The sequence below is a fragment of the Populus nigra genome, chromosome 19 (assembly GCF_951802175.1).
Source record: "Populus nigra chromosome 19, ddPopNigr1.1, whole genome shotgun sequence".
Lineage (NCBI taxonomy): Eukaryota > Viridiplantae > Streptophyta > Magnoliopsida > Malpighiales > Salicaceae > Populus > Populus nigra.
The window spans coordinates 10,852,557-10,867,848 of record NC_084870.1 but is presented as its reverse complement, the minus strand read 5'-3'; the positions used below and the strand labels follow the sequence as shown (position 1 = coordinate 10,867,848).

Here is a 15,292-nt window from a genome sequence, read left to right as displayed (position 1 = left end):
GAGGAACATTTTTAACAAAGTTGTGTGAAACACGACGGAACCCTACAATTCAAAACACATAGGGTTTCTCTTCCATTCCATCCGAATAAATAGCTTTTTTTATTTTTTTTCCGGGGAGGTAGAGAGGAACAAAAAACTATGTCACCGGCTTTCGAGTCGTTTGGTTTAAGATATTAAATTTCCACACCAGATTTTAGGGTATAGTTTAATATTTTCTTAAGAAATATAGAATTCATGTTAATCTTATTTTTGACGATTTAATATTAGATTTCAGATTCTTATGAGAAAATAATGAGAGGAGAGTATCTATTAATGACCGAGACCTTTTTAGTTAGATGGCTAAACGAACAATATTAACACCATTCCACTAGCTGAATGCCGGATTTTCAAGCCTGTATAGCTTTTTTTTTTCTTGGAAAAATGAATTTAGCTCTGAAATTACCTAACAGTTAGTTAATCGAGTCCCTGGACTCAAAAAACAGTTAATCACACAAATTAGCTTAAATCAAAAGCAACTTTGGTGAACCCTACAGCAAGCCCTTTATGGTGCACGCATGGTTCTCAACAAAAGTTGTCTGGGCAAGAGTTTCAACTTTCATGTACGTACGTGGCCTCTTGGTATCCATGAATAGGTCAATAAATCTTTGAATGATGAAGCTTACCACGTGGCAAAAAAACTCGAAAACCCCATGAACAATGGCTCCTGGCTCTTTCTGTTTTGGGTGAAAAGCAAAACCAGTATGTATGGTGAAAAGCAGCTGTGCCCCGAAAATAAGAGGGTTAGGTTAAAAGAATGAAGCATTTCTCTCATCATAACAACAGCACCAAAACAAAGTGTCTTCCATGGAGCCAATAAAAGAGAAGCCTCCGCGACTTTGCAAACACAGTGGAGCCCAGAGGGCATTATCCAGGCGGGACCCTGTCCATGTCATCGCTGACACTGTCAAGTGAAGGGACTATGTTTCCTTTGGAATCTGTTTTATGTGGTTTGATTGTAAAGCTAGCATGGGACCCGCATTCCATACCAAGAAGATAATTAAACAAATTAAAGAAAGAGAGCTGCCAAGAAGAGCCAGGTGTGAACTTCACTAATCAACCCACCTAGTTCACTAATCATGTAATCAAAACCGCCACGTGTCAAGTGATTAAAAGACAATCCACTTGATTTCTTGCCTAATCCTCAACAAGACAAGGCAAACAAATCCTAACCCCTTGATTAACTAGTTGTTATACATGCACCTTACCGACTAATCTATATATAAGTTAAATTACAGCTGGCGATTATTTGTTTATCTAATATTTTATTCTTTTTAATTGGTTGAATGGGATAAGATTTCGAAATAGCTTATAAAATCAATTTCTCTGGGAGGGTAGATTGTGTTTCTGGTTCGTGAAAGGCCTACGTGCCGGCCGGGACTTTGCATAATGGCGCCATGGGATCTTATTAAATTAAAGTTTTGTGCAGAAAAGTTCGACCAGCATGCATCCAAAAAAGTATTTTAGAAGCTTATGATGACTTGATCTTGACACTCCTCATAAATGAACAGAATTCCATTCCACCATGACTTTGCCTTGCCAATGTGAGGTTGAGAAGAACAGCTGCGTCGGGAGATATTTTTTTTTATCCTCTTTCCATCATAATAGATGCCGCATATATAAATCATATTAATTTTTGTTTTTGTGCAGATGACGGGTCATTCACGCGAAAATTAATGATCCAATAAAAAAAAAATATTCTATAGCTTTGACATGAAAATTGGAACGTCATTTAACAAAGTGAGACGTGCATTCACTCACCAGCTCAATTAAATCAATTGATATAGAGTGAAACATTATATGGATAGCAATTAATTTTCTTTAAAATAGCTGTTAAATCTTTAATTGCATCAGAATTTATATAAACAGCGTGTATCGATAAAAAAAAATAGCCTAAATAATATAAAAAAAAACTCATTTTTTTGTGTGTTTTCGGTAATATCTTTCCAAGTCTCCAACAGCATCGGTGTCATCGGCATTATTAAAATGGGTAGAAATGGTCGTAGTTCCAGATTTTTTGGCGTTTTTTTGAAGAAAACGTTTAAAATGGTTGGGAAGTCGAATTTAAGAAAACTTTGACTAGCAACAGTAACGTCTCCGAAAGCTGCTTTCAAAATAAAATTTGTAATTCATGGATGAAAGGACTTGTCTGTCTGAATCTTCCATGATTGAACAGTGCGAGATTGTCTTAAGAATAATCATTTTTTTTTTTAGAACGGATTCCCATGAATCTCAAGTAAAAGCAATTTAAAGATATTCATAGCTAGAGAAATACACATGAGGTTTTAAAAGCAAAATGGAAGTCAGGGGCCGCTACTGAGCTGTCAAGGTTACATTGCCTACCTGATATTCTTAAAAATTGAATTGAGTGAATGATTCTCACCTTCAATATTTTATCATATCTTGACGTTCTTTCTGGCAGGCTCGAACCCATAAGAAAATCAACTCTTTTTTTCTCTGGTTGTGCAGTGATTTTTACTAGAGATGTTAAAAAGATTAAAAAAAAAAAAGTGAAAACCAATGGTAGATGTTTTCGTGAGTTCTGTTCTTTTTTTTGGTGTCCTGATAACCCAGGTGATTCTATCCAACCAGTAACTTGAGTTTTAAGTTTTGGACCAGATGCGTCTTTAAATTAAGTCTTATAACTATATGTTTGTCCATTCAAATCGAATATATTGGAGTGCAAGAACTACAAGGAAAAACTATATTGAACTTCTTTTAAGTTTTCTTTCATCATTTTATTTAAAGGATATTTATTTATTAAAAACTATAAGAAATTTTTGGTTTTTCATCCGATGGATTGTTATGGTATGAAGATTATGTTTGATAGGGTGGTAGTGGTTACTTTTCAAATAATTTTTTGTGCTGAAATGCATGTCAATGATTTTTTTTATTTTTTAAAAATTATTTTTGACATCAGCACATTAAAACAATTCAAAACATAAAAAACATATTAAATTTTAACAAAAAAAATTAAATTTTCTGGGAATATGATTTGCACCGCGTTCCTAAACTATTTCAAAATGTTATGGTCATTAAAAAAAATTGCCACCACCCCAGGAATATATATATATATATATATATATATATATATATATATATATATATATATATATATATATATATATATATATATATATATATTCAGGGATGCAAAAATCACTTAAAATTGTGATCGTTTACGCTTCAAAGTAGCATAATTTCTAAACTTCTCCTTCCCATCATTATTTTCCAGCACGATTCCATCTTGAATGGTACATGCAAAGTAATTTTTCTGTTCTCATTATGCTTTTCAAATTTTAATCAAAATAAAAAGTACGAAAAATAAATCACCTATGTCCTGCTAATTCATGTGATTAAACTTGCACTACAGTCATATCCAGTACTTTTCTGGAGAATTCAAATCAAACACAGCCATCGACATTAAAGTATTTTCAAGAACAAAAACAACATTTTCTATCATACTAGATTTTCCAGTATCGCCAACAAAATTGCCTTTGCCATGGTAGCTTATAAGCTCACAAGGCACTGTTAAACTTAAAGAAACATCTCAACTCATTCACATGTAATAGCCCGACTACAATTAAAAACCACATCTATACCGAATGAACCCAAACCTGTTGCCTCAGTATTTCTGTTTCTTAGCTACCTCTCCACAGTTTTCTGGTGAACGGAGGATTTGCTTCAAAAGATCCCCCACCCTCACAAGATTCGAGCTAGAAAAACAGTGGCACGAGGGACCGGGAAAAGGGAATGTGATGATTAATATAGATGAAAAGGTTTACGACTCCACGGCTGAGAAAAAAAAGCAGGACGTGCCCAGGAGCAGTACAATGATAGATTCGGTGATCGTGATTTTAAAAAATTTGATTTTTTTAGTTTAAAATTAATTTATTTTTATATAATTAATTTATTATTTTGATAAATTAATATAAAAAAAATTATAATAATTTTTTTTTAAATAGTATCTACTACATTTCACTTTCGCTCAAAAGATTGAACGTCTTACTAACATCCTCATCTTAAAAAAAAAAAAAATCAGTTTTGATGCATAAAACCTAGTTTCAAGACAATCAAATTTACAAAAATAAAAAAGAAAAAGAAGCAAGATTAAGAGTTTATTTGGTTGTGTGATTATAAGTGTTTTTTAAATAATTTTTCATGTTAAAATACATGTTAATAATATTTTTTTATTTTTTAAAAATTATTTTTAACACCAGCATATCAAAACGATCCAAAATATATAAATCATATTAAATTTTAATTAAAAAAAATAATTTTTTTAAAATTATAGGTTGAACCGCGTTCCCAAACATTAGCTAAGTAATTAGCAATTGTCTAAAAGAAGAAAAGAAAACCATTTTGCTCCCTGGATTGAATCTAGTTACCGACAAAACAAGGGATGGCTCTAGCGGCAACTGCTACTACTAGTACTAATTAACCTCGAATCACATGAGACAAGATGCTTACGTACTAAACCTGTAGATAACTTCTGCTCACTAAATAACATAGTATGTATCATAAAAAAAAGAAGCTTGAATCATAAAATATAGATCTTTAAATAAAAATTAGAATTATTAAATTAAATAACTAGCAAAGCAACAATTCTATGCCATCATATCTTTTAATAAAAAATACATTCGTCCTAATTTAAGGTATGAATTGGTTATAAATTAAGAGTTTATATGACGGTTTAACAAGTGTTCATAACCGATTTGAAAATATGTTTGGTATAGAAAATATTAAATTAATATTTTTTTATTTATTATAATAATATTAATATCTCTTTAATTAAAAATATATTTTTACAACATAATAGATGATATTATCATACAAATATTAAACAAAAAGTTTTATCATAAAAATTATCAGTTTGAATCTCATAAATTTTAGAGTTATTAAAAATTTATATAATAATTAATTTTAAAATTTATAAAATTAATTAAAATATATATAAACTAGTTTAAATATTAATATTAATTAAAAAAAATATGACACAGTCGTACGCTAAAGGATGAAGCATGAAGAACAGACCACTTTGTTCGAAGTGGTCATGTAATCTTGATTTTCTTAAAAAAAGAAAGAATTTCAGTAATTCAGGTATGGTGCGGTGTTGTGACAGAAAAGCTTTCAATCAAACGTGTGATAGTGATTCCATGGCTCCTTCTCGCTTTATTCAACCAATCGAAACCCTCCTCTTTTTTTAACCTTAGATTTCTCTTGCACTTTTTTTTTTCACGAATCCCAAGTACCACCATCACTCTTTGTCTGCAAACGTATTCAATAAGCCCATTTCCCACGTCAATAGACTCTTCTGTTTCCCTGTTTCTAGGCAGCAGCAGCAGCCTTTTACCCCCTTTTTTTTACAATTTCTGTCTCATTTCTAGGTTTGGTCCTAGGATTTTGTGTTTATTACCAAACCGCCTCCTCTTCCTTTGGATCCGAGCCAGCCAGGAAGAACGAACGGAGGATCTTAGCTTGTTAGCAACTTGAGAGATTTGCAAGTCATAATTATTGCATTTGTTTTATCTTTTAAGCTAACCAATGATGTATATATAAATTGCCACTTGTGTTTTCGGAGTTAGCAGCCATTTAACAAATGAAAAGGTTGTCTTGTCCAATCTTCATCAGGCTGCTAATCTGGCACTAATCCATTATTTGCTTGCGGAATTTTTTTTTTTAACTTTCCCTTTGATAGAGGCCCGTGTTGGTATCTGGTCGATCAAAAATTTGTGATCATAATTATAGTTTGATTTAGATGTCTCTAGTCACTGTCGTTCACATATAAATTCCTGGCCCCTAACTTAGGAGCATGGGGTCGTTTGAATTGGTGAGATATATTTTTTTTTCCCTCCTTTTAAGAATTTAATAATGTGAAGTAGACCTAACAGCTGCTTAATCAGCATCTAATTAATAGCAATAACTATATGACGGGGGCAATATAATTTAGGTCACACGCTATGGGAGCCACGAAGGCATAAAGTGTTAAATAAATTTCCATAAAACCCAATTTATTGCAAAGGGGTCCACGGAAAAACCAGTCTTCTAAATTGCTTGACCATACAAATCATAGGACCCATCATCATCGTCCAAGTTGCCTAACATTTGTATCAATCTTGTGGTCCATTGGGCAAAGAGTGTGGAATGGTCAATGCTCTATGATGCTGGGAAGACGAGAAGATGAGAGGGATTTTAGTAACTTTTTCCGTGAAAATACAACCCCAAGCACATTCTGTTCACTCCCACAGTTCGCACCGCATCGTATCATTGTATCGTGCATGGATCTTTTTTTTTTTCTCTCAAATTGGGATTGTGATGGTTTGTTTTTTAAAAAATATTTATTTAATGTTTCTATAGAAATTTTTTGATAATTTTAATATGGTAGTATAAAAATATTTAAAAATATAAAAAACTATTTAATATATTTTTAAATAAAAAAAACACCTTCTTAGTCAACAACACCGCATTATCCCAAACTTATCTTATTTTAATGGTCATGTAATAAATCGAACTCATATTATTTGTCAAGTATTGCATCAAGCCGTTTCCCCCCTAAATTGACAGTGATGGATTACTACAATTTCACTAATTAACCTTTGATTAATGTGATAAATGGGTTTGTTTTTCATTTATTAACTTGACCAGAACAAAAACAATATCGATTACTGCAGTAAAGCTGAGAGGGTGCCATGTTTGTTGACCGGAAACACAATCAATTCTGTCACAGGCCTGTCCATCATTTTTTTTTTTAACGGAGGAGCTTCCAAACAGTAACTTTTTTTTTTCCCTTGCAAAAGCTGAAATAACAAGTAATAACCCATGCAAGATTAAAGTGTGTTTGACAGTGTGGTTGTGGGTGCTTTTCAAATAACTTTTCGTGTCAAAATACATGCCAATAATGTTTTTTATTTTTTAAAAATCATTTTTGATATCAGCACATCAAAACAATCCAAAACGTACAAACTATATTAATTTTTTTAACAAAAAAAATTAAATTTTTTAATAACACTGCCACAACCGTGTTTCCAAACAGGACCTAAGAAAAATAGTCGTGTTTGCGTTCAAAAATTCTCTCGAGGCCTCGACATGAAAGAGCTATGTCCTGTTGTCTGCTCCCACGAGATAAGCTTCGCCAAAGAGGTCGAACTATAATTCACCAAGCATTTTTATAATCTCAACTAGACTAGTCAAGCTCGTCCAAATTAAATCCGTGACCATGATTTATGGTGTGTTTGGAGGAGCCTTTATTTATGCTTGGGTGTTTTTATTTTTAAAAAACATTAAATTAATATTTTTTATATTGATTTTGATGTATTGATATTAAAATAAAAATAATATAAAAAAATAATTTTGATATATTTATAAGAAAAAAAACTATTTTAAAAAGTATCTTGTATTATAATCTCAAATACACCCAAACCGTGTTTGTTTTCATGTTTAAAAAGTGCTTTTGTAATTTTTTAAATATTTTTTCTTTAATTTTTTATAATATTATTTTAATGTGCTGACGTAAAAAATATTTTTTAAATAATAATAATAAAATATTAATTTAATATATTTTCAAGTAAAAAACACTTTAAAAACACAACCGTTACTTTAATTCCAAACACTATCTTAATATCTCATCACAACATAATATTTTTTTAAACAAATTAATGTTAGCCTCCACCGAGATGGTTTCACATATACACGTGTATATGTTTGATACTGTGATGCATGATGCTTTTTAAAAATAATTTTTATTTGAAAATATATTAAAATATTTTCTTGTTATTATTGACATCAACACTATAAAAAAACAATAAAAAAATAATAATTTAATATTTTTTTAAAGCTAAGAACACTATTATAAAAAACAGGTTCAAAATAATTTTGAAAAAAATGATTTTTTTAATTTTATTTTACTTTAAATGATTTTTTGTATTTTTAAATTATTTTATTTTATTTTAATAAAAAAATATATTTTTAAACAAAAAAAATATACTTTATAAAACAAAATTTACCACGATGTTAAACAGGCTGCGAGTGAAAATTTCTGGTGCAACCGTGCAAGTCACTTTGTCTCCCTGAAGATCAATTAATTATACACGTGTTATTTTGAGGTTTAAAGCTGGTTACAGCTAGAATCCAGTGTAGGTGGGAATCGTGGACAGGAGATTGTACATCCCTCTTCGGCTCTTCTACATAATTGAAATATTTAGATCTTTTTATTGGACATTACTAATATTTTACGTGAGCATTTTATTAGATATTAAATGGAGGCTCCTCCTCCTCGCAGAGGAAAGATCATGAAAGCTGAAATGAGAAGTAATAGTTACACTGTTTAGGTTTTAAATTTATTTTTTAAAAAATTATTAATTAAAATTTTATAAATTTTATGACAATTGAAAATATATATGATTGTTAATTTTGGAGTTTATAAAATTAGTTGAGATACGTTATATTTATATTAATAATAATAAAAAAAGGAATCATGAAGTGGGATTGCAAAAATTCTTTAAATCGAAAGAACTAACTGGTAATTAATCACAAATCTTCGTTCTTTTATTACTAGCTATAGCAACATACTGGATTCACAAGCAAATGTTATTTTATTTTTTATTTTTTTTCCAATCCTGAATTATATATCATCATGGCAAACAATAGAAAAACACAAATTGAGGGGAAGAAGTAGAATACATGAAAAAACAGGGTCCAATACAAAATCTCCAACACTTGCTAGAGCAAAAGGACAAAGATAGTGATGTGGGCACCTAATGGTGCTCATCTCAAATTTAAAATCTAAAATAAATAAAATATAGAATAGAATAAAAACCAACGAAAAAAGAAAGAAAGAATATGTTTGTATGGTGGATATTGCAGCATAACCAGACCTGCCATGCTCAAGGACGAGAGAGACAGCCAGCTTGAAAACTGCTAGAGAGAGAAAGTAGCTTGAAGGAGAGAAATGGTCGTAGTGTTTTTCTGAAGGGGGTTTAAGAGAGGGTTTTAGGTCTACCAACTGGTTGTTAGGGATTGAACTCCTTAACCAAATCCTCAATCTTCAACAGCCAAACAAAGAGCCCTCAAGAATTCACAACAACAACATCAACAAGAGATAGAATTAGAAGCAACATCAGCCACAACAAGAACAAGAAGTCAAGCACCAACTACTACTTCTTCTTGCACAACTGAATTATCAAGCAAAGAAAGAACCCTAAAGCCAAAGAAACAAGAAAAAGATACACACCTTGAAAGCTATCATTTCTTTTGAGACAGAGGCAGAGAGATGCTCACGTGGGGTTTTAATGGAATGATTGGTAGAAAGAATATATGATGAGATAAAAGAGATAGAAAAAAGAGAGAAAATTCATTGCTGTTTCTGCTCTCAATTATTATTACCTCTTTCTTTTAGAGGAAAAAAAATAAAATAAAAAAAGCTGAAGCTTTTCTTCTCCTGGGATGTATGTGTATGTATGATGCGTACATACATAGGATTATTTAATGAAAAGTGAAGGGTTGTGTTGTCGTTGTTTTGTTGTATTGGGATCATCAGATTTGTGTATCAGCAGATCAAGTTGTGTCTTCGAGATTTTCTGTTCCCTAAAACACCCACAAGTGTTACTGGTTTCAAGGTAATTTTTTATTGCTTGTTGATTTCTTGGACCTTTTTTTTCATCTCTTCTTGTTCTTAATCTTTTCTAGTATTTTATTATTATCTCTCTTTCATGTGTGTCCCTGTCTTCTATCTTTTTTGTTCCTGGAGATAGAGGAGATGATGACGGTGGTGATTATGTGATTGTAATTTGTGGACTTTTTTTTATAAAAAAAATTATTGGATATTTATTGGGATTTCAAGTGATGGTTTTGTCTTGCTTCCTGCTTGGGATCATGTTCTTACTTTCTTTTTTGCTTGATAGGCGTCATAACTTTTGGTTTTAAACAACTCACTTAGGGTTATTTAAATGGAAGTAACCTTTGAAAAATTTCAGTTTTTGTTCTTCTTAGCTTGTGCTTAAGGGGGATTTTTGGATTTAGGTTATGGATTTTGTTGCTGCTTTAATACTTCCACATGCTAAGATTGGTTCAAAAAAGCTCTTTTTTAATCATTTTGGCACTGGAAATCACTAAATGCTAATGTTACATCAATATTTTTTATCCTTTTGAAACTGTCAAACCACTTAAAAAGCCTTGGTTTTTTGCATACAAGGATCTTTTGGTGTTTGATTCTTCTGTTCGTTGAGTCCAAATTACCTGTATTGTTCACCGTTGATTCACTTAACTAAGAGCTTGTAAGCTTGCCTTTCAGCTCTTGATGGTGAATCACTACGGGCTTCACTTCAGCTTATTGTGTATTCTTTCAGTGGTTTATTTCTTTTCCTTAATATTTTTTTGAGCTTTTTCTCAAGTATGGGTGTGAGATTTAAATATAAACACAGAGTTTCGAGTTACAACTACAATACTGAGAGTGGTTAGCACCCTCCAGGTAATGAAGTATACTTACAGTTGATGTAATGGAAATTCTTTCTCTATGTTCATTTCAGTTCCCTGAGCGGTATGTGATTGGGCTTGCATAACCAGGCAGGAAAGTCACAAAGTTTAAATACAATGGCTACCTATTACACCAGTTCGAATAATCAAAGAGACGCAGCTGCAATGGTATATCTGCCAGGTTCATATCCAGAAGCACCGGTTCTTCATGGCAATATGATGATGTACATGAATTCTGGATCTTACTCGGATAATTTGGCTGGGAATTCTCACCATCAAAACAACTGTATTGAATTTCAGTCCGTGGAGAATTCTGCAAACCCACAACAACAAGAAATCCTGTCAAATCTGGGTGGATCACGAATAGGGGAGCATGATTTTGGTGCATGGAGGGATGGTAGAAATGAGATGCTAGTCATGCAGTCAGTGAGCGGTGCTTCCAGCATTCTTAACGGTGCGCAGAGTTTGCAGGGCCAGGGTTTATCTCTTAGTCTTGGCACCCAAATCCCTTCTGGAACGCAAATGCCTTCTATTCCTTACCGGAATTCCAATCCAGGACTCACTTCATTCTTGAGTCCTAATTTTTCCATTTCGGGGGAGGGTGGTGGCAGGAATGGCTCTTCCAGAGATGAACAGTCGAGAAATATTGAATATTTGACGCCTGTTTTTTCTGGAGGCAATCACGATGTGAATAAAGGTGATTTGTCCCCCTATGGAATGAATAGCGTTGGAAGAACGATTCCCAATTCCAAGTACCTGAAGGCTGCACAACAACTACTTGATGAAGTTGTCAATGTTCAAAAAGCTCTAAAGCAGCCTGATAAAGAGAAAAACCAGACCACGAGTGAACATGGACTGAACAGTGCAAAAGAGGGTGATAGTGGATCAAAGAATGGGGCTTCAAACCCTCAAGAATCCACCAACTCTCCAAGTGAGCTTTCGCATGCTGAAAGACAAGAATTGCAGAACAAGTTGACAAAACTTTTATCCATGCTAGACGAGGTAACACCAAAATATTATTGTTTCCCTAAGCCTCATCCTGAATTAGTCATTTTCTTTCTTCTACTTGTCCAGGACCTTGACTAATCACTAAGATTTTTTTGGTAATGCTTGTCCTAATCTTTCTCTACAATCATATGTTTACTTGTGTCAGCGAACTTGGGGACCTTGTTTGGCTATATAACCTGTTATTTGCTAATGTGAGGAAGGGAAACTAATGGTAACTGAAGCAATGATTCTGCAGTTGCCTCTGGGATTCCTAAGAATAATATAGTACCGAAACACTCTGGTTTGATAGTTAGGAGTTTTCACTCTGGAACAATCTTTGCTTTGATAATTGCGGGTTCCATCCAGATGCTTAGATTTATTTCATTGTTCATGCTACAGTATAATCTTCAATGTGTCGATGAGCAGTTATTTTCAGGAAAATCATAGTGTTATAACTTTTGCACTTTACTCTTGTGGATACACGTCAAGTAGAGTTGGTAAGAAGTTTTTCTGAGCTTCAGAACTGATGTTTCTGAAGAGCCTGGGGTTCTCTCATGGTGATGATTATTGTTCACAAAATTTTATCACATCACCTATCAAGTCTGCACTAATGCCTTGTGTTTGACATAAAATTTTCTACTTCTTCCAGGAACTTATGGGACTGGTGAATGTGCTGCAAGACACTACTATTCTTTAGATTTTAGTTAGCATTCAAGAGAACCATATTTGGTAGATATCCCAACCTTATATGCTGCCAAACCATGCTTGCCTAACTGCACCTTTCTACATTGTATATAATCACAGCATCACCTTAGGAAGTTGTGGCATTGGAGATGTCAAGCTACAATCTAGTTTTACAGGCTACCTGAATTGTTGTGCGATAGACTTAGACGGATCCATTCATGTTGTATCTTTTTTACTCATCTTTATATTGTTATTTTATGGTAGCAAGTTCAAGCATTGGGATCAGTCACTTCATTTAACTAAACTTATGCGACGCTTATGGCACATGCATGTAAATGATTTCATTGTCAGTCTATCTGATTAATGTGCAAACCCAGCCTGTGATTATATGCAAACAATTAAACCAACTTCCTTTTCCTAGAGGTCTAATTATGATCTTTTGTTACAGGTTGATAGACGATACAAACAATATTACCATCAGATGCAAATTGTGGTGTCTTCATTTGATGTGATAGCAGGATGTGGAGCAGCTAAACCATACATAGCACTCGCCCTGCAGACTATTTCACAACACTTTCGGTGCTTGCGTGATGCAATAACTGGCCAAATTCGTGCAACCCGTAATAACCTCGGGGAACAAGAAACCTCAGAAAATAGTAAAGGAGTTGGAATATCACGACTTCGGTATGTGGACCAGCAGCTTAGGCAACAGAGGGCTCTCCAGCAACTTGGTATGATGAAACAGCATGCGTGGAGGCCACAAAGGGGTCTGCCTGAAAGCTCTGTTTCAATTCTTCGTGCTTGGCTGTTTGAGCATTTTCTCCATCCGTAAATCCTCTCACCATAGTATTTTCTGTTTTTTCACGGATTCACACCTTTGTTGTTCTTGTAAAGAACTTTCTGCTTCAACTATAGTTAATTGTCTTTTTATTGTTCACCAGTTATCCAAAGGATTCTGATAAGATCATGCTAGCAAGGCAGACAGGCTTGACTAGAAGTCAGGTAAACACTAACTAAAACTTGTTTTTCATCTAGTGATTAATCTGCAGTCAGACTGGAAGAGTTCTTATCATAAGAGAGCTGAGATACATCGTCTCTCTGTAAAAAACAAACTAGAGTCAAAATAGATGTCGTCCTTTTGGCAGCATTTTGGATTCTGCATTTTAAGTGTTGCTTAAACATAAAGGATTTGGGTGGAAAATTGGGCGATGTTGAGAAAGAGCCGGACTTAATACTGTGAAGGTGGATAACCAAGTGAAAAACAGCATATACTCGCATTGTTAGATTTGAAAGTAAATACTAGATTTGAAAGTAAATAGAGCATTTACTGTTGTCTCTGTTAGAAAAGGTATGAACCAGTTTTGCATGCATGCATGCATAACGGGGGACTTCAAGCAACAGTCTGGTGGGGAAGATTTTGAGTTGCCAACAAAATTGTTGGGGAATTGTTCCTCTCTATACTCTTTCCAATATAAGCTATATCTCTATAGTTGTTAATTACTGACATTGTTATCAGAGTTGGTGAATATGCTAAAACCTGGATTTAAAACCTCTTGTGGGTCAAACCTTGCCTGCAATCAATATGTGCCACACTTTTCTTGACAATGTTATGATAAGACCAAGCATATCTTGACACTTCTGTTGCCCTGCTCAGGTATCAAACTGGTTCATTAATGCACGAGTGCGTCTCTGGAAGCCCATGGTTGAAGAGATGTACAAGGAAGAGCTTGGTGATGCAGAGATGGACTCTAATTCGTCTTCTGAAAATGCAGCCAAAGCAACAAAAGGTGACATGGGGACCTCTGAAGAAAAGGGGGAAGAATTCCAACAAAGCGCTAGTTCCACAGCCACTGGAAGATGCAGTGGAGGACAATTGATGGATTCCAAGTCTGACCATGTTCCTGAGGTGGAAATGGCAGGAACAACTGCGAGAAGCAACTTCCATAATGGCACACGTGGTGAGACTTTTACCGAGTATGGATTACTAAAGTTGAGGGAGGACCAAAGGCCTAGTATGGAGGACTGTAGTCTCTTCTCTGATGCCATGGCTCACTCTGAGGGGGGTGGTGATAGGTTTATGGCAGCAGCTGCTGCTGCTTACCAAATGTCAGAGGTGAGGAGGTTTGGAAATGGAAGTGGGGTATCTCTTACATTAGGATTGCAGCACTGCGAGGGTGGTAGCCTTCCAATGTCGGGTACAACACATCATGGTTTTGTTTCCGTGAGAGGGGATGATGATATCTACAATGCAGCATCTTCGGTGGGGGCTGGGCCCACAGATTTTGAATGCTTAAATCCAGGGAACCGGCAACACAGATTCAGTTCCTCACATGTATTTCATGATTTCGTTGCTTGAAACAATTGATCGAGGAATTTACACGGGAATATGAGATTACTTATGAAACAGTAGCTCCCAAACTTTTGTTGTTCCAGTAGGAACATTCATCTCACTTTCGTATGGTTAAAGGAAGGTTGTGTATAAAACAGAGTTGTTGTAGTATACCATAAGAATTGGTTGGCAGGTTAGCATATTGTAAAGAAGTGACGTCTTTGGTATTGGAAAAGAAAGCTCGGTTTGAAATAAAGAGTTGCGAATGGCTCGTTCTTGGATTTTGGTAGTGAACTACAACCGAGAATAAATCTCTGAAATTATTCCATATTTTGGAAACGTCATTAAAACTAGCAGGGACACAACCACAAGCCAAGCTGCACTTTCCTAGAACACTTAATAACGCTCGTTCACATCAACCGTCTTTGCTTCAAACCACAGTTTTGAAATCAACTCCATTCTGCAGCAGGTTAAGTAGTCTTGTTCCTCTGGGTGAATCTGCAGGCTATCAATCTATAAACATAAACTTTCATCTTTTGACCTTGCCGGAATGCACGCCCTATTGCTTGACGGGTTACTGAGGGGTTGAGACGGGCATCCAATGTTATAATTCGGGATGCACCAACCAAGGATATCCCTTCTCCGCATGCTTTAATTGATCTGAAGAAGATCTTAGCATCTGGGGAGCCATTAAAGTGCTCCACAAACCTCTCCCTATTCTCTGCATTTGAGTCACCTGTAATCGTAAAAGGCTCCTTTCCAGGACTACAGCTCTTTCTTTTTGCT

At 34.3% G+C, this 15,292-nt stretch overlaps 1 protein-coding gene across 1 annotated transcript; it reads left to right on the top strand.

The window, feature by feature from the left end:
* Positions 1-8,844: 8,844 nt before the first annotated feature.
* On the top strand, positions 8,845-14,787 carry LOC133679511 (BEL1-like homeodomain protein 7). Its single transcript, XM_062102121.1, has 5 exons — positions 8,845-9,650; positions 10,560-11,508; positions 12,626-13,005; positions 13,119-13,179; positions 13,832-14,787. Exons 2-5 carry the CDS (start codon positions 10,624-10,626, stop codon positions 14,531-14,533), a joined length of 2,028 nt encoding a protein of 675 aa, XP_061958105.1. The 5' UTR covers positions 8,845-9,650; positions 10,560-10,623; the 3' UTR covers positions 14,534-14,787.
* Positions 14,788-15,292: the final 505 nt, after the last annotated feature.

Coding starts and splice junctions, on each gene's coding strand:
- LOC133679511 (XM_062102121.1), top strand. CDS start 10,624: ATGGCTACCTATTACACCAGTTCGAATAATCAAAGAGACGCAGCTGCA. Junction 11,509..12,625: donor TTTTATCCATGCTAGACGAG/GTAACACCAAAA, acceptor CTTTTGTTACAG/GTTGATAGACGATACAAACA. Junction 13,006..13,118: donor TTTGAGCATTTTCTCCATCC/GTAAATCCTCTC, acceptor ATTGTTCACCAG/TTATCCAAAGGATTCTGATA.